This window comes from Delphinapterus leucas, chromosome 13 (genome assembly GCF_059928025.1).
Source record: "Delphinapterus leucas isolate spDelLeu-1000000601 "Yukka" chromosome 13, BTC_Dleu_Yukka2, whole genome shotgun sequence".
NCBI lineage: Eukaryota > Metazoa > Chordata > Mammalia > Artiodactyla > Monodontidae > Delphinapterus > Delphinapterus leucas.
In genome coordinates, this window is record NC_143141.1 from 68,764,683 (window position 1) to 68,788,785 (window position 24,103).

Below are 24,103 nucleotides of genomic sequence, written 5' to 3' on the forward strand. Positions count from 1 at the left end.
CAGCAGTTCATTCCAACTCTAGAGGGAAAATTATTAGACTTACTAAGGCATTTATGTTGTACTTGTACTTTGGGGTAATTTAAGTGGTTTTTCAATATTAACCATGTGTATTTTAGCCCTTTACTGATTTTAAAAATCTAATGCCCAAATAATATTTAAAGGAAAATGAGCTAAGTCACAAGAAACACATAAGAGACATAAACAACCCAAGAAATATAAGTCATCCTGCTACTATAAAACTAATTTTTAAATCTTTTGCACAGAGTTTTCAATATCATTTCCTATTTTTATACTAAGAGCCTCTAAAACTAGATATAAAAAAAAAGAGGTGAGAACAAGAAAAAGATGACTACTATCACCATTTCTATTCAGTATAAATGCAGGAAGTCCTAGGAAGCATGATAGAGCAAGAAAAAGAAATAAAAGATATAACAACTAGAAAAACAACAAAGTAAAAATCTCTTTATTAACAGATGATATAATTGTGTATATTTAAACTCCCTAAAAAAAAATCCCTAAGAATGTACAATCTACAAGAATTAATAAGTTAATATAGCAGTATCACCAGGTATGAGATTAATATACACAGATCAATTATACTTCTATAGATCAGCAAGAAAAACCTGGAAATAAAATTAAGAAAAATAGCACTTATAAAAGCATAAAAAATCAAATAGCTAGGTACAAATCTAAAAAGGATGTGCAAAACTTCTAGTGCACCAAGAACTATAAGACATCACCAAGATAAATGGAATACCTAATTTAGCATAAATATATACTAAAGAATATTACCATGTTAATGGACTGGAAGTCTTAATGTTAAGATGTCAATCCTCCCAAACTGACTTATATTCAAACCCCATATTAAAATACAATAAGTTTTTTGAGTATAAATTATCAATTCAATTCTAAAATTTAAATGGAATTACGGAGATCTAATGTACAGCACATTGATTATAGATCATAATACTGCATTATATACTTGAAAGTTACAAAGAGAGTAGATCTTAAATGTTCTCACCACAAAAAAGAAATAGTAATTCTGTGACGCGATGAAGGTATTAGCTAATGCTATGGAGGTAATCATTTTACAATATATAAATTTTTCAAAACAACACACTGTACACCTTAAACTTGCTCACTGTTGTATGTCATTTATATTTCAATAAAGCTGGAAAAAATGGAAATATAAAAGACCCAGAATCTTTATGAAAGAGCACCTTTAAGAAAAAGAATGTTGGTGGATTACACTCCTAGATATACACTCAAGAGAACTGAAAACATACATCACAATGAACACTTAACACAAAAATGTTCACAGCAGTATTTTTCTTAATAGCCAAAAAGAGGAAACAACCCAAATGTCCATTAACTGCTGAGTAGATAAACGAAATGTGGTACATCCAAAAAAATTTTTAAGTGGTAAATATAAAATGGAATATTATTCAGCTACAAAAATGATGTACTTAGACATGCTAAATGGACAAACCTTGAAAATATTAAACCAAGTGGAAGAACCCAGACAAAAAGGTCATATACTATATGATTCCACATTTATGGGAAATGTCCAGGGTAGGCAAATCCATAGACTCAAAACAGATTAGTGATTGCTAGAAGATGGGGGAGAGGGGAATTGGGAGTGACTGTTAATGGTTACAGGGTTTCTTTCTGGAGTGATTAAAACGCTCTGGAATTAGTGGTAATGACTGCACAACACTATGAAAACTTCATATATAAATTTTCTAAATCTACCAAAAAAGAAAAAAAGTTGGTAGATTTGTACTAGCAGATTTTAAGACTTAACATAAAGTTACAGTAATTAAGACAATGAGGTACTGGCATAAGGCTAGATAAACTGACCAAAGGAACAGAAATGACCCACACAGACAGCAAACACATAATTCTGAAGAGAGGTGACACTGCAGTAGAGTGAAGGAAAGATAGCTTTTCCCCCACAAATGATTACACATCAGAAGAGAGAAAGACTAAACTAAGATGAATTAGAAGAAAATACCCATAGTAAAAGAAGAGATTTAAAAGTTGAAATTATGTCAGTTATAGTGATGAAGTGTAACATACATGAAACTGGAGATGCAAGAAGAAAGAAGATAAAAAACAGGGCAGAAGCAGTGTTTCAACAGTTAATGGCTGAGATCTTTCTAAAGCTGATGGAAGATACGAAGTAAGCATTCAAGAAGCTCTGTGAATCCCAACCAGGATAATTACAACTGAAACCACATGTAGGAAATCAGAGAAAAATGCTGGAAACAGAGAGAAAGGAGGTGAAGGGGAGAAATCAAGGAGGGCGGGGGAAGAGTATGAATCTCAAAAACACCGTGAAAACTGACAATGAAATTAAAAAAGGAATAATAAGACTGACAAGTGATGTCTAACAAAAACAGTGTAAAGTAAAATGAAAGATTACCTTTAAATAAATAGAAGAAATAATAGCTGGCTTACAATTCTATAACATGTGAAATACTCTTCAAGAATGAAGATGGGGGCTTCCCTGGCGGCGCAGTGGTTAAGAATCCACCTGCCAATGCAGGGGACATGGGTTCAAGCCCTGGTCCAGAAAGATCCCACATGCTGCGGGGCAACTAAGCCCATGCGCCACAACTACTGAGCCTGCACTCTAGACCCCACGAGCCACAACTACTGAGCCCACGTGCCACAACTACTGAAGCCCGCGTGCCTAGAGCCCATGCTCCACAACAAGAGAAGCCACCGCAATAAGAAGCCCGCACACCACAACAAAGAGTAGCCCCCGCTTGCCGCAACTAGAGAAGGCCCGTGCACAGCAATGAAGACCCAACACAGCCAAAATTAAAATAAATAAAATAAATTTATTAAAAAAAAAGAATGAAGATGACATATCTTGATCCAAACAAGCCAAATGTAGAAAGTTATTATTATGATGTTCAGAAAAATTTAATTAAGTACTGAAAATTAGATGATACTATGACATTGATTATACTAATTTATTAGATTATGATAAAGTGCATCATAATAAACGATAGTTAATTTAGAAAATTATAATAAAAATGGATCAGTTATTAAAGAGGACATCCGCATTGTTTAAGATACTATGTATGCAGGGCTTCCCTGGTGGCGCAGTGGTTGAGAGTCCGCCTGCCGATGCAGGGGACACGGGTTCGTGCCCCAGTCCAGGAAGATCCCACATGCCACGGAGCGGCTAGGCCCGTGAGCCATGGCCACTGAGCCTGTGCGTCCGGAGCCTGTGCTCCGCAACGAGAGAGGCCACAACAGTGAGAGGCCTGTGTACTGCCAAAAAAAAATAAAAATAAAAAACAAATAATAATAATAAATAAACAGATACTATGTATGGATAATGGCTGTCATTTATCTAATTTTTCAAGAAATATTTGAAATTTTCCTACAGAAAACTAAGTTAATTCATCATCAGTAGACAAGAACCAAAAAAGTGATCTTACAGAGTTTTCAGACATAAAGAAAAATCAAACCACAGAAAAGCTCAAAAGCAAAGAAACAGAGAAATGAAAATGGAGTTATGAAATAAATCCAAATGAATACTGAATATAAAAACTATAATAATAACCATGGAATTAAAATACATATAAAATTAAGGTATAAAGCCACATTGCCATATAAATTAGAAAGGTGATAAATAATGTTCAATATATTTGCACTGTATGGTAAAAAGAAAAGCAACTGGATTTCTGGATGTCAAGGATATGTGTATATTATGCTCTCTGGGATGATTGCTAAAAATATTATAATAAAAAGTAGAAAAATAGCTCAATAAAAATACAATCACCAATAAAATGGAAACAAAGGAGAAAAAGAAACATCTAACAGGCAAGATGAGAAATCTAATAGAATATATGAAAAACATGGTAGATTTGAATCCAAATATATTACTAAGTACATTAAATGTAAATAAACTAAATACTCCAATTGAAAGAAGGGGAGGAAAAAAGCAACTAAATTCTGCTTATAAAAGACATGACTAAAATGAAAGGAGACACTGAAAAGTTGAAAGTAAAAAGAAGGAAAAATATATACCATACAAATAGTAACTAAAAGAAAGCTGATAGAGAAATATCAAACAAAGTAATTTTAGGAAAATCAATCTTAGAGAGAGAGAGATAATACCTAACGATAAAAGATTCAATTCACAAGAAAGGTACAACCATTCTAAATTTATATGGTAGCTTCAAAATGTATAAAATAAAAACTGTTGAAACTAAAATAGACAAATCCACAGGTATAATGAAAGGAATTTAACATGCTGATCTTATTAACTAAAAACAAAAACAAACAAGATGAAATAATCAAAGACAGAGAATTTGAAGACCACAATTAATCCAAGTGGATATACAGAGCACACTTCACCAAGTGCAGAGTAAACATTATTGTCAAGCATTATTGCTGATCCTCTGCAATTCCCAATAAACTTTGCAGACTGACAAAGTATTTCTTTTGACCCCACAGCATTTTAAATAGAAATGAATAAGATGATAACTAGAAAATCTTAATATGCTTGTAAATTAAGGAGTGCATTTTTTAACGTTACTTACTAAAGTTGAATATATGAAAACCCTATAAAGCAGCAAATCAACTTCTACAGTCATAGCTAAGAGAATAGTGTATCCACTAGTACTAACAGCACTACAATATAACAACCCAAATGTCACTCAAGAGTACACAAATCAATAGTGGGTACATAAATTTTGTTTTATTCAGAGAGTAGAATCGTAAACAGCGATGAAAATGAACCAACTATCTATATATGCAATGATTAGGTGAATTTAACAACGATAACATGGAACAGAAGGCTGACCAACAAATACATAAATGCAATTCTATACTACACAGACCCTACTCAATCAGTGTTTAGGAACACGTAGCTAAGAGGTTATACAAAGAAACAAATAAAAACCAAGAAATGATTACTCTAAAAGTTAGGACAATGTTTACCTTTTGGAGAGAGTGAGGGAAAAATAAATGGAAAGGGGGCATGAAGAAATCTTCTTTTAGAGTACTGGAAATGTTATTTCTTGACTTGGTGGTCACATGGGCAGTTTGTGTTGTGATAAATTGCTTCACTATACAATTGTTTTCTGCACCTTTCTGTATGCGCATTATATTTCACAATTAACATGTTTCAAAAGAAAAGGAGACAGGAAGCTGAGAGACTACAGTCATCTTCTAGCACCTTATGATCACTAGTCAGGACTTTGCCCTAACATTTAATAAGTATCCCTCTGCTGGTTGTGGTTTCAATCTGGGTGGAATACAGAGGTGAATGCTTATAAAAGCATAGACTACCTTTGGAAAGACAAGAAACGGGTCCTATTGTATGTTTTACAGGAGTAGAAAGGGGTAGGAATGTGAGGAAATACTTTTCTTTTTCAAACCAGATCTTTTATGTTTTAAATTTTATAACTTCTGAAAGTATTATTCAAACACATTAATTTTCTTAAAATAAAAAATTAATTTCATGACAGTTCCAAAAAAAAAGTCTGATTTAGAACCAAAGAGTTTTCTGGAAGTTTAATTTCTTGTTATCGCATGTTTCCATACCACTGTAAATATATAAGTTTCTACAAAATGACTGCAATAGTCCAAGAAAACAAACACAAATGAATTTTGACCCTTCTGGCATCTCCATATGAAAGAAATATAAAATTTTATTTTTAAATTAAAACTCTCAGCTACATAAGCCATGAATTTCACTTAGTGGTTACTTCTACAATTGGAAGATATAAGATGATTCTGAATAAAAAGGCACTCAAAGGACTGTTAATTTCCCTTTAAAACACTTTGCCATTCTGGACCCAAGTGCAAGATTAAATTTTTCAAGACTTCTCAAGCAAACTATTTTTACTTTCTGTTAGACAGTTGAAGAAACAAAAAGACACCTACTTACAAAAAACAATCAACAGCAGAATTCATTCAAGACAATATTCAAAAACACTTCTGGGACTGTAATATAAATGTAAAACCATATACCAATATTTTTAATTATAAAAACTTCAATTATTTGTGCCCAGATAGAACTAACTGTAAATAAACACTGATCCTACAATGTGAAGAAAAAACAAAGAAAGTAAGATATACAGAATAAACAGAAGTTCTTCTCACTGATTATTCATTTAAAACATCAACACCACCATATATTCAACACACACAAATACTGGTTCATATATCCAAAGTTGTTTTAAACTAGCTGAAAAAACAGTATTTCGTCTTCACTCATCTCAACCTTCTCAAAGACATTACCAAATATACCTTTAACTTTAAACGCAAGAAATTACATCATGATGCCAAACTGACCATCAAGACTGATTGCTGAAGGTGGGTAATGAAAATATAGTCTATTGTACTCGTCCCTCTACTTTCGTTATGTTTGATATTTTCCAAATTAAAATGTTTCTAAAAATGCACATACATAAAACAAAAAGATTTAACATAGGGTTCTAGAGGGTAGGAAAAAACCCATGAATAGACTTAGAAAAGAATATGAAACCACTTATGATTTTTCCCCAAAATGTGCCTCCTACCAATAAGTTTCTACTAAACATGACAGCAAAGGAATTTACATATACTATAAACTGATATGTAAATACTGATATATCACTTTATTACAACATAAAATATGTAATAAAAGAATGTATATAATAAGAGAAGGTATATACCAGTAAACGTACTTGCATCATCCCTTTCTATTCTGGTTCCATCACTAGTTGACACACAAGTAAAGTGCAGAGGTTCAACTTCTAGAAGTCCAGTGAGAGATGTGAAACTACCTTCAGCAGCTGTGCAACTACTGACCTTTCCATTTCCTAATACAAAAAAGAGACAAGTTTTATAAAACGTGAATTAACCTTAAAAAGGCAATAGTCATATTGAGAATTATAGCTACTACTTCGATTTTAATTAGAAAGATGTATAAATGCATAAACATAGGGTTTACACAGGGCTTCAACAATGGACGTGGTATTAAGAAAACACACAAATAGATACTAGTCTCCTTACTACAAAAGCAGAGTTGCAGAGAAGCAACCTAGTGGCCATTCACATTAACAAGAAACTATAACAAGTGATTTAGATTTTAAATGAGGAATAGAAGACAAAAGAAAAACAATTAATAAATAAATAAAATAGATTTTAAATGAGGGGAAAAAATAACCAGCTACTTAGATTAGCTATTACTCAATCTGTTTAAGTATGCAAAATATCAGAATACATTCTATGATGTCAACAGTACAAATGACACTTATTAAAAACTAAAAGAATATTCTAAAATATTAGCAAGGCTTATCTATAAATTTTATATTTTGAATATAATATCAATATTCTAGAATGAGATATGCTACCTTATAATCATAAAAAGTTTAAGTTGGCACATGTAGTAGTAAGAAAGAAAAATCAAATGGTCACAACTATGCGAATCATAAAACCACAGTAAGAAGACTGGACAGAAGAACACAAAAGAATTAAGAGTAGTGTATATCGTACAAGGGGAGGAAGAGGGAAGGGTTATTTTTAGTACTTTTCAAATGTTCTAATCAGAGCACTACTTTTAAACAGAATTCTTTAACACACAAAGTAGAACAGAAAGAGAAGATGGAAAGAATGGAGAGAGATGAAAAATATCATCAAATATCTGAAGGAATAAATTAAACGCAAGACTAAACTGTCAAAACCTTGTTCTCCAACGTCCCATTGGCACCCAGCATAGGACCTGACACGTGTGTTAAAAAAATATTTATTGAGCACTTATTCAATAGAAGACATGGGAGATACAAGAAAAGGGACAGGCCCTAGTTGTCATGAAATGCATATTCTGTTCAAGGTTACCAGGTATCAATTAATTATACAACTGAACCGAAAAAAAATTCCTATGCTTTACTTAAGAGAAGTTCAAAGGATAAATAAATCAAGGGGAAATCAGTCTATGCCAGGGGTAATAAAATACTTCCATGATGAGGTGATGAGACATATGGGAAGAATAAAAGATTTTTATGTCTTTATTCCACTGGGACGGGAATCCAGGCAGAAGAAATGACATGAGTGAAATCCCTTCAGTAGGAAGAAACATGACACATTAGAGAAACTGAAAGAAAAATGTGCCTAGAGGAACATTCCTCAACCCTAAAACCCCTCTACACATCTTTAAAATAATTAAAAGAACTTGAAAATTGAGTTTTCATTTATGTTGGCTCTGTGTGTGTGTGTGTGTGTGTGTGTGTGTGTGTGTCTATATAGAAATATTTATCAAGGTAGAAATTTTAAGATGAGAATATTTTAAACATTAATTAGTATAACAGTAATAAACTCATTAGGTATAAAACTAAATAGCATCTTTTGATGAAAAATGACTGTTATGACCAAGAAAACAAGGAATAATGGTCGTGCCAAGAAGGGCCGCAGCCACATGCAGCCTATTCGCTGCACCAACTGTGCCCGACGCGTGCCCGAGGATAAGGCCATTAAGAAGCTCGTCATTCGGAACATCGTAGAGGCCGCAGCCATCCGGGACATTTCCAAAGCGAGTGTTTTCGATGCCTATGTGCTTCCCAAGCTGTATGTGAAACTGCATTACTGCGTGAGTTGTGCCATTCACAGCAAGGCAGTCAGGAATCGTTCTCAGGAAGCCGGGAAGGACCGAACACCTCCACCTGGATTTAGACCTGCTGGTGCTGCCCCACGACCTCCACCGAAGCCCATGTAAGAAGCTAAGTTCTTAAAGACTAAAGAAATACTGTCCCCTGGAAAGACAATAAAATGGAAATTATACTTTAAGAAAAAAACAAAAATAATGAGAAGACTGGTGATGTTTTACATTCTTGCAAATCTCTTTAAAATTTGGCTTATCAGAAGGTAGTTGGATTTGCCTATCTGCCTCTGCATTCAATGTATTACAATAGGATGCTCTGGCAGAAATACATGAAGAAACGCCGACCCAATACAAATATGTGATTGGAGAAGAACGGAATATTTTAATAAAGTATTAAATATTCAAAAACTTGAAAAGTGGTAGTTTAGGATTAGTTGCAATACGGTATCTGAAATCTTAAAAAAAGAGCTTCTCAAACTCTATCTTAAAAAATCTTAAAAAAAGAACTTCTCAAACCCATGCTTGATGTTGAATCACCATGCATCAATCATAGGGAAAATACTGGTCCACTGCTATATACAGATCTTCCAAATGTTAACAAATTTCATCATATAATATCAGAAAATGACACTCACTAATATCATCGTAGCCCATCAGAAAAGTCATTAAAGCTCACTTCAGAGGAAACAAGTTTTCCAAAATTCTAATTTCTGCTTAAAAGTCTACTTCTAAAATTGGCAACAAATACTATCAACTGGATGGATACTGACAGGCATTTTTTATTCATTTTTGAGAAAATACCTGCCAAATAATCAAATCTGAATAAACGTATTTTATCAGTCATTCTTGCAAATAAAAATGGTATACCATGAAATAAGCAACTAGTTCAGCTTATAACTCTAACAACTACACAAGTGCACCTCCTTGAAACAACCATGGTTCTTCAGCATGCAGCAGAAGTGTTTCATGCACACTTCCCATTTCATCACAGAATAGTTAAAAGATGCATACTCGTGGGTTCAAACTTTAATAAAATTAACAATTTTTACTGTTTCATCAAAGGTATTTCTAAGTGAAACTGCCATACTTTTTACTCTAAGTGCATGGGGAAGAACATCATGCTTTTGCACAATCATTATGAATGTCAATGCAATGAAAAAAGGCAAGTAACACTGTTTTATCATGAAAACATTTAACCCGTGGACTCCCTGAAAGGATCTCAGGAACCCTGAGGGGACCTATGGACCACACTTTGAGAATCACTGGGCCACAGAAAGAAAACTAACAGGGCAGATCACACAAGATGTTCTATGCTATATTAGAGACTCTGGACTGCACAATTATGGAAAGAAATGAAAAGTATTTTAAGAAGAGACAGAGAATGATCAGATCAGGTTTGCATTCAAAAATGATTGCATTCATTCCATTGTGGAGAATGTATAGAAGTGAGCCAAGAACAGATGCAGAATGACCAGTTAGAAAGCTATTACCGTAGTCCAGGTTCAAAACGACTGTGGCTTAGATCGTAATACTGCGATCGTGGGAAGTAAGAGAATGGGCAGATTTGAAATATATGTTGGTGGAAAAATAGAATCTGATGACAGCCTCATTGTGGAGGAAGAGAAAGAGAGGATAACATTCAGATTTCAGTTTTGTGCCATGGATGCCATTAACTGAAAAAAGGAATGCTGGATGGTGAGAAGTAAAATGAAGAGACGTTCATATGGAGACGTAGATCACGACTTCTAAGTCCCTTCTTCTGGGACTATGATACTCTATAATATAGAGTATGGCTGCTCTTGCTTATTTAACCCCCAGGCTTGGCCTGAGCTTTACCGTCCTCTCCTTACGTTCTCTCTATAAGGAATTTCATTCTATCCTAAGGAGTTCAGAAGGCATCTACAGGTCTAGTTCTAACCCCTCCTCTGAGTTCTGTTCATAATTTGACAAGTCACTTAGATAGAGACACGCTGGCAGTAAGGTAGTCAGGAGCCTAAGTCATCAAACAGAGGAGATAACACCAGTATCTAAGGCAGAATAAGTCATTAAAAAGCAAGTAACAGACCAGAAGTATAGTATGACCTCTTTCATTAAAAATGCTCATAAACACGTGTAGCAAATAAGTCTAAATAGCTAAGCATCCTGTTAACAATGGTAATCTAAAAGGATGAAGAGGTTAGAGTTGAGACATTTTATGTTTTATTTATATTTCTATATTTGATTTTTCTCTTTTGCTTTTTTCACAACTCATAATTTACAAACCTGAGACTAACTCCCAAAATTTACTTACAATTAATGTGGTACTTATCATAATATGTTTACAAATAAATTTTTTAACATTTTGGTTTACTAGCAACACTTGCAGTAAGTTCGGTAAGATGGAAGAAAACAAAAAACAAAGCGATCATTGCTCTATCTGACAAAACTAGAAAAACACCAAATTCTAGCACCTGAAAAGATTATACAAATAGTGTTATACATTCAATCCTAAAAACATCTTTAGAAATGCATACAAGAATACACGTAACATGGTGTACCAAGTTCACCTCAGGACAGTGTGATAGAAGATGCAGAAAATTATTTTTTCTTTCTGCATCTTTGCTTATTAAAATAAGTATAAATTAATTTTATTTTCATATTTTGTAATATGAAATAACATGTTCTTTGAGTTTATGAACAACAAAGGCACACCACATAAAACTGAAAGGACTACAACAAATAACCAAATTTTAATCTCTTATCAGCATTAACGTCATACTGACGTGCAATGAAACACACACACACACACAAACCAAATTTGCAACCCTTTCAAAAATAACTTCAATATTTTTTGAGGGGGGAGTTAAGAAACAAAGGCAAATAGTTTAATGACTCACAGATACTAAAGTTAAGTTCTAAAAACTTTTAGTTCTCAAAGATAGAATGTAGTGACTACAATCCATTAAAAAATCAATGGTAACTTAAACCCAAGATATAAAATTCAGAAATTCCTTTAATAAAAGACTTTACTACCTGAAAGGACATCTGATAAATCAATTTCATCGGACTGGACACCAATGCTGCTGTTGTATACATTTTTACAAGAAGAGCCACTCATCTCCAAATCAAAGAGGACTGGATCGAATGGTGAACTATATAATCCATATCTGAAAAATAAATAATGTCCTAACAATTTTCCTGTCAGCCATCTAATTAACAAATTATCTATTTACTTAGTTTTCAAAGCAGTTTTTACACAGGGCAGAAGGAGACACTATTAACTCCTTAAATTCACTGAATCTCAACTGTGTTCCCTGAAAACCTATACTCCAAAAGATACAGTCCAGAGACTCAATAAATATGATTTCAATTAACCTGATAACTAATGAACCAAGACAACCTTCATCTGCAGTCTGAATCAAGAAAGAGCTATCAAGCACCCCTCCCTTGCCTCAATCATTACATTGACTCAGCAGAAGGTACAAAGGCTTTGAGTAACGTCTCATTGAAATCAAGATTTCTATTCTATAAAGATTACAAAAATCCTTGCTTTAAATAAGATACTTCAAATAATGAAGATTAGGCAAGAACTCAAATCTAACCTTTAGCTATTTCTTATTTCATTATGTTTAAGTTTTAGAAAATCAAACAGCAGATAAAGAATACTAGTTAAGGGCAATAAGTGATTTACATAATTTTGCTTACAAAGTTTTAACAACAAAGAAACAAATTACCTTAAGTGCTTCTACCATTAGCAAGATACACCACTTTTAAGTATTTTAATATAATTAGCCCTCTGAATAACTATCTCCAGGACTTCCAAAGTTGTTAAAGGGAATTATTTTCGGAGAAAATAAAGGGAAGAAAAACTTAAGCAAATATATATAATAACAATTATGAGCAAAGGTGGTATCATATCCAGAAAGGCCCATGATTAGTCATTTCATAGATTAAAATACCTTGTCTGAAGCAAAGCCTCCATTGGTGTTAGCCTGTCCTGTAACTGTCTGGACACAGCAGTAAGCAGAGATGCACACGCGGTACTGCACCCAGCCAAATCTTCATCTTTAACATAATTCAGTAAGACAAAATACCAGTAGACCGAACCTGAAAACAACAACAACAAATCAGTTGTTTAAATCACTGTTTCTCTTCCTCATTTTTCTCTAACAAAGAGAACTTCAGATTTCATATTTATCAGTATGTCCCCTTTTCCTAGAAGGATTTTCTGGAAATAAAATCTGTAAGGGCAAATTACAAAGAAGGACTAACTCCTTGGAGGACTCTAAGAGGACACTGACAAAGAACTGCAATCATATTTTTTGAGAAGTGTATAAGATCAACCTAGTCGTTTAGGTTTTCAGTAACGTGAGATGACTCTGAGGGACATTTTATAATAGCTAGAAAAGCGGAGATGTCAGGTCCTTCAAGCCATCTTTCCTAAAATACTATTTCTCTGTACTAAAAATTTCAAAACCAGTTGATAGCAGTGAGCTACAAATAATATACTTTAGCAAGTGAATGAAGTATAGTTATTCCATACTGCCAGTTAGATACAGACCAAAGGTGATATTAAAAGGTGACCATGATGATGTATTTTAAGACTCTAACTTGAGGTATCTAACTAAATACATCCCATAATTTAAGCACCCTACCACTAACACTATCCTCAAGAAACTGTTTTAAACACCAGAGACTATTAAAGTGCACAACCAAGTCCAAAACATTCTACTCTATAAAACAAACAGTTCATAGTTTTAGTCAATATATGTTCAAGGTAAATATAAACAGACTCTTTGTCTAAATTAAGGTATTGAAAAAATAACCATTTATCCTAACTTTGAGCAAACTTTTTTCTGGTATACCACCAAGATCAAATCCTTGTGGAATATGTTTATCTCATTGAGATAACTTGTTGAATGGTTATTTATAAAATAAAAGACTGTGAGAAATGCCCACAAAAAACTAACACTAGGTAAAGGACAAATCTGTAGCCCTTCATAGTAAATTCCTACCTGATAACTACATTCATTTTTGAATGGCATTTCCACAGTCTTTAGGTGCTGTAAAAAAAAAAAAAAACAACCACTGGCTCCTTTTAGGGAATCAGAGTTTGCCACAGACCCTACCATTCTCACACAATATGTGTATGAACCATTCTTCTTATTTATGTCATCTCTCTGGCACTTACCGACATTTTAGTTTGTGAACAACCAAGCAACTCAATTATTTTAATGAAGTACAGAAAATGTATGAATTGAGATGACCTGGTTATTTACTTAAATCTCCCATTAACTTTTTCCTAAAAATATTATCGAACAGAGAGTATCTGCCTACCCCATCACAATTTAAAACCCCTTAAAAAACAGATAAGCTACAGAAAAAAAGAAAACTAATTGAGAATAAAAAGAAAGTTACTACACAACCCCAAGCATACTGTGAGATATTTCCTAAGGCTACAGCTATTTGTGATTGAACTAATTTCACATACCACCAGTTGCTGCTGCAGGTAAGAACGACATATTATCAAGTAAGGCCTTCAACAGAACAGATCCAAATCCTGGTTGACATGGGTCACATTTGCCATTACTGAAAACAATTTTAAAAGAAAAAATTTAAATACATTACTCAAGGTCTAAATCCAACTCTAAACATGGTGTAGTACTTTTAAAATCTTTAAAATGTGTTCATACAAATTGAAAGAAAATCTGCCTTAAAGCCCTATAGACATGCAGAAAGATAGTAGGGATTGATTTATACTAAGGGTCTTTGTAACTGTTTTCTTACACATTAAACCACTCTTTTTTTTTTTTTTTTTTTTTTTTACCAAAAAGGGCTAACAAGCAGGTATAGTCAATATAGACTATTAGCTTTTAAACACTTCCTAGATAGTTTCAGGGTTTAGAGAAAATGATCTGCATAACACTACAAATATATGTAACTGGGAACAAGGCCTCGGGTGAACAATCCAAAGACAATCAGGGACAGCAGGAGTGAAAGTGGGGGAAGGGATCCCCTTACCAAACTCCCCGAAGTCTTCCTAATAGGCAAAGAAGCCTAGTAGAATTCTTTTATTACTCGATTTATTTAACATGACATTTCGCCCAAAAAAAACCAAATTTTTTCTTAGAATCTCAATAATCCTCATCAACTTTTGAAAATCCTCTTAAGTTATACATATATTCAACAGGGACCAAACAACACTATAGACAAGGTATCACCTGCCAAACTGCAGGTGCACCTACAACGTATATTTTCAAATTAAAAAAAAACCAGGGACTTCCCTGGTGGTGCAGTGGTTGAGAGTCCGCCTGCCGATGCAGGGGACATGGGTTCGTGCCCCGGTCCGGGAAGATCCCACATGCCGCGGAGCGGCTGGGCCCGTGAGCCATGACCGCTGAGCCTGCGTGTCTGGAGCCTATGCTCCGCAACGGGAGAGGCCACAACAGTGAGAGGCCCGCGTACAGCAAAAACAAAGAAAACAAACCAACCTGATACACAAGGCTAGAAATCGTGCACACTTATGGGCTATGCTGCGTCCTGCCTCAAAGAAGCAAACATGTACAATGTCTAAAAGACATTTCCGTGTTTTTGAAAGCAGGCTCTCATTTCCTTCCTTTGAGCTGCAAAACAATAGCAGATGTTTAGGCTCATCTTGAACTTCCAATCATAACATCCAAAGGGCAATCCGTGGTAAATAAAATCTTATTAACCTTCCAGGTCCATTTGAATGTACTCCAGCTAACCAACAAAGAATATCTAACACAAGGCTCTGGGCATGTTCTGTGATTTGGCCATCATCTGCTTTTCTACACAAAGTGTTAAGAAGTTTCTCATGAAATTCTGAAAACTGTAACATGGCACATCGTTGCACTCTACAAAAAAGAATATATAAACACATTAACAACCAAAATAGAAAAGTTAAAACTAAAGCTATTTCAACCTGGTTGGACATATAATGTTTCATTTGAAATCATTACTATCACAATTTAAAAAAAGAACTTTTGAAAATTCCCAAGCACTATAAAGACACCAGGGATGAACCAATGAAGTGGAAAGACAGTATATACCATCCCTGAGATAAGTTCTTAAGAGAAATGAAAAGCAAATAAAAATTTTCAAGTAAAAGTTAGGATTTAAAAATTTTGTGTATTTTGGTATATTTATTGGAATTCTTCCTTTGTACTCCTATTACTTTAAGAATAGTAAAAGAAAATGAGGTTACCTTTCCTTAGAAATTGAAGTTTTCTTAAATCTTCGGATGGTGACTGAGACTTCCTGAAGTAAGTCACAGCCCCGGAGGTTTTCGGATTTACGGGTGCTACTTGCATTTTCATTCTTAACATTAGAAGATTTTTCCTAAACATACAAAAATAAATAACTGAATGAACAAACAAATGAAACAAAAAAATTATTTACTATTAAAGTCTATAAATAAAAGAATATAACTGAATTATGGCTATCAAAACATAAATCTCAAATTAAAATGACAGCTTTCACCCTCATATTCAGTAAATGACTAATTTAGCCCAGAATTATAACAGGGAAAGAAAGAAAGACATAGTCACTGTTTAAAGGTAATAACCCAATGAATTAAGATTATAAAGCCAAAGTCTTGAGTCTAAGTCCCAGCTACAGCTCTACAAGATATGTGAGCTCCCCAATCTCTAAGGTTCACTCACTTTCAACATGAAAAAATGGAGGTAATAACACCTGCTCTGCCTGCCTCAGAGTTATTTTGAGGATTAAATCAGATAAAGTACACAGAAGTCCTTGAAAAATTGGAAGACCTATACAAATATAAGATGATTAGTGTTACTGGTACTGCTACTGTTGCTTATGAATAATGATGATAGAGAAACAAAATCTCCAGAGTTCGGGAAAGTCCAAGATCAAACAAGTATGAGGAAACTGCATGATATATAGCTAGTTGTAGAAAATGAACCATGAAAATTAAGATACATCTCTAAAATCACTTCTCAACTTCTGTTCCTGCAGTCTCTCAAATGTTTACAAAACAAACAAACAAACAAAAAAAAGTAGTGCATTATCAGTAGAGGGCAGAGAAACAAACTCTCACACCCAAGGAACTAAGAATAATTATACAGGGAAGTACCTGCTAACAATTATTCCCTACTGAATGTACTTTATATAAGCTAGGTAGTCGGCTTAAAGTTAATTCAAATATTTTCTCCTTGATTATATTTTTTTAACTTGCTGCAGAGAAAAAATACAAACAAACAAAAGTGTCTACTGATAAATCAATTATGGGCCATACTACTTCTAACAGTGTGTCAAATCTCAACCACCATGTTTAAAACAGCACGTTACAGTTCAAAATGATACTGTTTCATACCTTGCCTGCTGCAACTTTTGCCAAGAGTGAAGCAAGTGAATAACCCTTGTTACTCTGGTGTTTTAGGGATGGAAGTCTTACTACCGGACGTATACCACCATTACAGATCTCATCTGTTCCTCTTTCATTCACTGCCTTGACATGGATTAAAAATGAACGATATTTTCCTCCTGCCATACCTAGAGGAGTGGTACAGAAGGGAATAAATTATTCAATCGCCAAAAAATCAAATTGTTTTTTGTCTTCCCAGAGCAAGTTAAATTAACTCCACAAAAAGAAAAATACACTTGGCCAGAATTTTCGAATTATACTGTTTGCATACAATATGGCTAAATAACCTTTGGTAGCAAAAGAACAAAAAGCACAGGAGTTATATGAACAGCCTAAGATAGAAAGTTTTGACACCTCACATGTTTTACCCCAATCAAAGAAGTTATTCATTTTAATAACAGAAATTTTGTGAACTACAGAAAAACACAATGAAAATACTGTCATTAAAGCACCGCCCAAAGATAATGATGTATCATATGTGTATCCATCCAGTCCTTTAATGCACGCATGCACACACATACATATGTGAATGCATACATACACATAAGCATTATAGTATTACAGCTGAAAAAGCACAGGCTTTGGAGCCACTACCTGGCTTTGATAATGGTTCTGCCATTTTATTAGGCATGTGACAAATTAACCTCTCCATGGTTCAGTTTCTTCAAAAGTAAATGAGAATAATAATAGTACCTACCTCAAAGGTAACTGAAATACTTATAACTGCATGGCACAAAGGAAGTACTCGATAAATATTGGTTGTTATTATCACTAGCTTCAATTTTATATGGTTTTAACTAAGTTGAGATCATACTATACAATCTATATGTAAAATTTATTGCAAAAATACCCTCAAACTAATATACCCATGAACAAACCATAAGCTGGTTGTTGCCTAAGCAGGTATGAAATCCTTCTGTAATTACAAAAGCTACTTTTATTGTTTTCCACTGATCTGTCTGCCTACTGTGCTAGCGCCACACTGTTACATTCTTCTTACTGCTGCATTATTCTAGGTTCTAGAATCTAATAAGACCCTCCGCCTCAATCTTCTTTTTCTAAATGTCTCTGGCCAATATCATCCTTTTATTCATCCACAAAAATTTAGCAATCATTTTCTCCAGTTCAAAGTTTTAGGAATTTGATGGGAAGAAGAGTCATTTCTATTAAATTCTGGGAAAATTAACACTTTTACATTATTGAGTCTTTTGAAATACATGTTACATAATTTTATCGCCAATTTTGTCAAAGCCGACATTTTAATTTTCATATAAAATTTTCAGTTTCACACTCTCATTCAACAAAATTAACTTATACTCTCAGCAATATGAGAGAAGAGATGTTATTAGTTTTGCTCACCACTGTAACCCAGGATGTGGCCTAAAAGTTAAAAAAGTTAAAGAGTCTCATAAAGTTAATGAATGAATGAATAAGATGTAGTCAAGGGAGTACATTCAAACTTGTGTATATACTATGTCTGCAGCTAAAGGTAAGCGTGTGAATAGGGACAAACATTATGAAGGGAATGTACACAAATTAAAATAGTTGTTACTTAGGTGGTCAGATATTTTCTTGGTTTAGGGAAGGATCTCCACACCTTACCCACCTCCAATTCTACTTTAACAATCAAGGTAAGTGTCTCATTTGTTGGCTTTTTTTATTCACCCCTGAGATACAAAGGTGAAATAAATGTCCTACTACTGCAATATCTAATATCTTACAGATATAAGATATAAAATATACATTAATTATAATTTGTGCTTAAGACACTCAGATCATTACATCTGATACTTTCAAAACTCCTCTATAAAAATCCCATAAGCGAAGATATTGTAACAATATACAACACTCTGAAGACACAGGACTTTAAATTGATGGAAAAGGCAAACATGCCAGAACATGATGTCTGGTTATTTGAAGAATTCTGTATGTCATGCTAAGTCATCCTACATTCATCTTCTTTATGCTTTTTTAAAAAGCACTGAGACCTTCAAGACACAGAAAGTAGGATCTGAAGTTTCACATAACAATAATCACTTATGAGAGGAAATTACCTCAGCTACCAGGAAACTGATGGAATCACTAATGAAAAGTCCCCCAAAAAACAATACCTTACTTTTCTGAAATCAGTTTTTTCTAATCTACTTTTACAATTGTGGGATTATTTATTCTGCTTTTGTAAAATATGTTACTTCACCTTTAACAAGTTTGGGGCTTGTTAACGTCAACATCCCAGCATGCCCTGACAGATCAAGGCCACTAGCAAGCCATACTGGCCCACACAGAATGTCTTCTTTATGATCTTCTAAAAACGGACATAATCTAAGACCTAAAAAGAAAAATACACATTTTCCTTTTAAGTTAGCTTATAATTTAAAATGTAATATTTAATAAGCAAATATCCATCCCATTTACATGTAACAGCACCACACAAAATTCCATATTTGAATGTGTTCAAATAAGAGTTCACTATCATGCTAAGGAACTATAATCAATTATCTGATATATTATGTTGCTTTTCCACTCCCATATTATTTACATTCACCTTGATTAAAAAAAAAATTACAGAACCATGACATGATTTCAAATCTCAAGATATTAAAAAACAAGAATGCAAGTATTAGTGCAGCTGTGTTCACAAAGATGCGCTGAAAGTTAAAGCATACTGCCAAAGCAGAATTATAGGTTATTTTTAACTGTGTTCTTAAAACCATGTTTTTGCAAGCCATAAGGAAATCTTTGCCCAACATGATGCATTTGGATCACTACTCCTTTTACTGTCATGGACAACAGCTCTGTAATTTAACTCACACTGTGATTCCTCTACATCCATGTGCTGCATTTCTTCATTCAAATCAACCAGGGACGGTTTCCCATTTTGTTCCACTTCAATGTTAAGAGCTGGAGACAAAGGAAAGGTGATCTGCCTATCTACTGCTGTTTCTAGAGGATAAAAATATTAGTAAACTTAATTTTGCTTAATATCAATGATTTATGTGCCTAAAATTCTAAAATTCTCTGTTAAACTGGGAACTGCAGTGATTTTTATCACAGATGCTAAAATGGTTGTTAGGAGAAGAAGAAAATTAGATTCAATTGTTTCATACACTCTTCTCTCTTTTAATGGTGGATATTCACCTGAAGAAATAATCTGCTGGCAACTAAACTAAGAATTCTTACCCTAGGCTACACAGTACTGCACCTGCAGACTTTTGAAAATACCAACACCTAAGTCCTATCCCAATTACATCAGAGTCTGTCATGATTCAAAATAATACACACACACACACACACACACACACACACACAAATACACACATATATATACAAACGCACATATATACACAAACACATACATACATATTTGTGAAATAGGAAATTTTTCAGGTTTCAATGTTTTTACCCCTGATGTGAAGTAGCCATTTTACTCTTAAATTATCCCCAGTTTTTTAAATTATCCCATTAAGAAGAAAACACTGAGAAATAACATCTAGTTTCCAATATGCCAAATATGTACAATCTATTTTAATAACTCAATACATCAGATTCGGAACTTGTAAGAAAGATAAATAAAGATGAATATATTTCTGGCATTACCTTCTGGGTTTTACTAATAACCTTAAAAGAATATGTGACTCCATAACAAAGCTCTTTTCCCAATCAAGTCTCCTCTTAGGAAGAGAAATGCATAAGTCTAGTAATGCTAAAAGTGAAACTAACTCACACAGGAACTAACTGCATTTCCCAAGAACCATAATTAAATTACTCAAGTTTATGCAAGTCTGAACAACAATGAGTTACTGAAAAGCTCTTAAATGTTCTCTGGATTAACTTTTCTAAATAGAACCACAAAAAGTAAAGAAGGAAAATACCACAGGGGTGGGGGGGCAAGGAGGGACGTCAAACCTAGACAGCCAAGTTGAAAATTCGTTTTTTTAAGAAACCAACTACAAGATAAAATCTTCAAATGTAAAATTTGATCCATTCTTACCATTGACTTTCCCTAAGCCTGGAGCTTTATTTTTCAGCAGTGTCACTTGTATCTGTGGAATATTGGTGATGTTTGAGTTCAAAACAAATTTGAAGTCCACATGTCCAACCATACAAGCTTTAGGTAGAACCAATTCAAAAACGTGTTCATCCCAGCTGTTGCTGTCAAGTAAGGGAGAAAATAATAAATAATGCAAAAATCTTTCTTCAGCCGTAACCATCTTACCACTAATATCACCTTTCATACTCTGATTTGCAGCCTCCAACAAAACTTAGTGCTTCTCAATCAGATCAGGAGAGAAGATAAGCAGTTCTATTGAGAAAGATTAAACTTAGGGCAATGAATAATCTTACCTCAGGAATCTCTACCTGCCTTCGGAACTGTACATTCCAAAAAGCCCTTGTTCCTCTAAGTGTGAGCTACTGTGCATCAGAATTATGTGCAGATTCATGGGGCCCACCCTGAATCTAAGAGAGGGGTCACAGGAATCTGTATTTTAAAATAAGAACTTTTTGTATTTCTTATACATGTCCATTCTCTGATTTTAAATTCTACATATATGCTGTAAAGTAAAACTCCACTAAATTCCAGATTCATATCCAAATGCCTACCAGGTATCTCAAACTTATCATAAATAAACCCAAATTACTTGATAACTAACTTCAATATCAGTAAAAAGAAATTCCATTTCTCAATTAGCTCAATCCAAAACATTAGAGTCATCCTTAGCTATTCTCACTCACACCAGATGCTCAGTATATTAGCATACACTATTCCTTCTACCTCCAAACTGTATGTGACCACTCCTCACTTCCTCCATCAACTATCATCATGGTCCAAGTTACCATCAACACCACCATAATTACCTGAAGTACCACAACAGCAATCAAGTTAGAATCCTTGCTTCTATCACTTCCCCCCAATACACACACCACAACCACTCATAATCTACTACCAACACAGCAGTCTTAATGTATCCTTCTAATATATAAATTATATCGCATCACTCCTACATTCAAAACCATCTAACATCTTCCCATCTCACTCAACATAAAAGTCTCACTATGGCCTATAAAGATGGTCATGATCTGGCTACCAACTATTTCCTTTGATCTCACCTCCTACCACTCTCCTCCATGTTCACTGCACTCCAATAGTAGTGTCCTTGCTCTTCCTAAAATTCATAAAATTCCTAAAATTCAGGGTCTCTGTACTTGCTATTGTCTCCAAATTAATGTCTTCATGGAGGCCTTTCTGAGGGCCCTTATATAAAAAATATCACACATATCTTCTCTCCTTCTCTCACGCTCACACACATGTACACACCCAACAACTATTCTATCACCATACTGTTTTAACATGCTTCAGAGCTTTTATGACTATATATGACATAGTAGATATCTGCTACTGTCTGTCTATCCCCACCAGAATGTAAATTCCATGAAAGCCATATTATTAGTGCCTTCAAAAGTACCTGCACAATTGGGAGATTGGGATTGACAAATACCCACTGCTATATATAAAATAGATAACTAATAAGAACCTACTGCATAGCACAGGGAACTCTACTCAGTACTCTGTAATGGTCTATATGGGAAAAGAATCTAAACAAAGAGTGGATATATGTATATGTATAACTGATTTACGTTGCTGTATACCTGAAACTAACACAACATTGTAAATCAACTATACGCCAATAAAAATTTTTAAAAAACAGAAAAAAGGAAAACTCATATTAAAAAAAAAAAGTACCTACACAAAACAAACATTTAAGTATTTAGTCACACAATCCACAAATTTATTTAACAAACTAACTGCAATGATGGATTACTCTTAGCGTTTTAGCCTACAACTAAGAATACAGGAATTTCTAAAATCAAGGTGACAAATGAAAGGAACAAAGCTGTTAATATGCAAAAGTTAAGAGAAAGAGTAACATATATAATAATTCTATGTTGTCTCTAACAAATATATAAGATGAGCTTGGAAGAATGTTTTACCTGTCAGTCTGTAGTTTCCAAGTTCTAGTATGCTGAGCAGCATCTCCATGATGTTGCTGATGCAAATGCTGAGGATGCCTCCTTTGCTGCTGTTCTTGTTGAACTTCTACCCAGCATGGAGGAACAGTAGCTGAAAACCGTGGAGTCAAAGTCTCAAAGCGGGTTAGCTCCACTAGAGACGTCAAGATGTCAAGGGTAAATGGCTGGTCCACCAATAAATCAACTCCTTAACAATAGTGAATGTAGAATTTGAAATAGGTTTTAAAAAAAGAAGTTTTAATCCATGTTTTCTGTCTAGTCAATTACAACATTCACCAAATGGCCTCAAAGTTAATAATGTAGGCTCAGATACCTATATACAACTAAAGCAACCAGCACTGACTACATAACTAGCATTAAGAAAAATCCATCTTGAATATTTTAAATTATAGAAAGGGTACTTATTGGAGAAACCTAAACTCAACCTGTTAGAAGAGCCCTGACTGAGCTTTAACGAGCACCAGGTTAACAAGGGCAACAGAAGTAGTGGTGCTGAAATGCAAGCCTGACTTACATCAGATCAATAATTAACTTTTACACTTTGTTATTTACAAAACAAAATGCTAAACAACTGCAAGCACATAATATCTGCCCCTTTTTACTCTATTAAAAAGTAATTTTTAAGAAGTCAAAGCTATACTGACAGCAAACAAATGCTTACAAACCAAAAGCTTAAACAGCATTTTTTCCACTTCTGGGGTAGTTAAGAATACCTTGTATACATACCAGTATTATAAAAGTAACAACTTGCTTCAGAGAGATTAGTTTGCGTTTACAAATGTATGTATTCACATCTGTGAAATGCCTAACGTAGGACAAAGCTGAAAAACTGTTGTTCTTATTCCAATTAACAAAAATAACTTTTTAAAAAGACTAAAATATGAAATCTGATAAGTTTAGAATAGTTTCACAAAGAAAGTTTACACTGCATTCTATAAAATTATTACAAGTGTACTTCAAATTACATTTTTCCTCAAAGCTTAGAGCTTTTAAAAATCTGACTGAAACTGTATTAAATGTTGTTTGTAAACATTAACAGCATATCAATGCTCCTTCTTTATTTCTTTATAATCTAATTC

The 24,103-nt window shown here is 33.9% G+C and overlaps 1 protein-coding gene and 1 pseudogene across 14 annotated transcripts in view; one reads left to right on the forward strand and one right to left on the reverse strand.

Moving 5' to 3' along the window:
• The window catches only part of BIRC6 (baculoviral IAP repeat containing 6), a 245,498-nt gene that overhangs the window by 158,508 nt on the left and 62,887 nt on the right, over nt 1-24,103 (reverse strand). For 8 of the 14 annotated variants that reach the window (XR_016395304.1, XR_016395305.1, XM_089922373.1 and 5 more), the window contains exons 12-23: nt 22,986-23,211; nt 20,986-21,146; nt 19,806-19,937; nt 19,192-19,323; nt 16,944-17,122; nt 15,813-15,946; nt 15,301-15,462; nt 15,079-15,210; nt 14,079-14,176; nt 12,547-12,694; nt 11,621-11,754; nt 6,684-6,830 (exon numbers count right to left, since the gene is read on the reverse strand). Coding sequence is in view for 12 of the 14 variants with exons in the window: in XM_089922373.1 (XP_089778499.1) it covers nt 6,684-6,830; nt 11,621-11,754; nt 12,547-12,694; nt 14,079-14,176; nt 15,079-15,210; nt 15,301-15,462; nt 15,813-15,946; nt 16,944-17,122; nt 19,192-19,323; nt 19,806-19,937; nt 20,986-21,146; nt 22,986-23,211 (1,785 nt within the window). In the remaining 2 variants the exon portion in view is untranslated. The remainder of the gene's footprint in view (nt 1-6,683; nt 6,831-11,620; nt 11,755-12,546; nt 12,695-14,078; nt 14,177-15,078; nt 15,211-15,300; nt 15,463-15,812; nt 15,947-16,943; nt 17,123-19,191; nt 19,324-19,805; nt 19,938-20,985; nt 21,147-22,985; nt 23,212-24,103) is intronic. The other 6 variants (XM_089922369.1, XM_089922368.1, XM_089922371.1 and 3 more) reach the window with 5 other exon arrangements.
• Nucleotides 8,250-8,790, forward strand: LOC111174901 (small ribosomal subunit protein eS26 pseudogene; annotated as a pseudogene).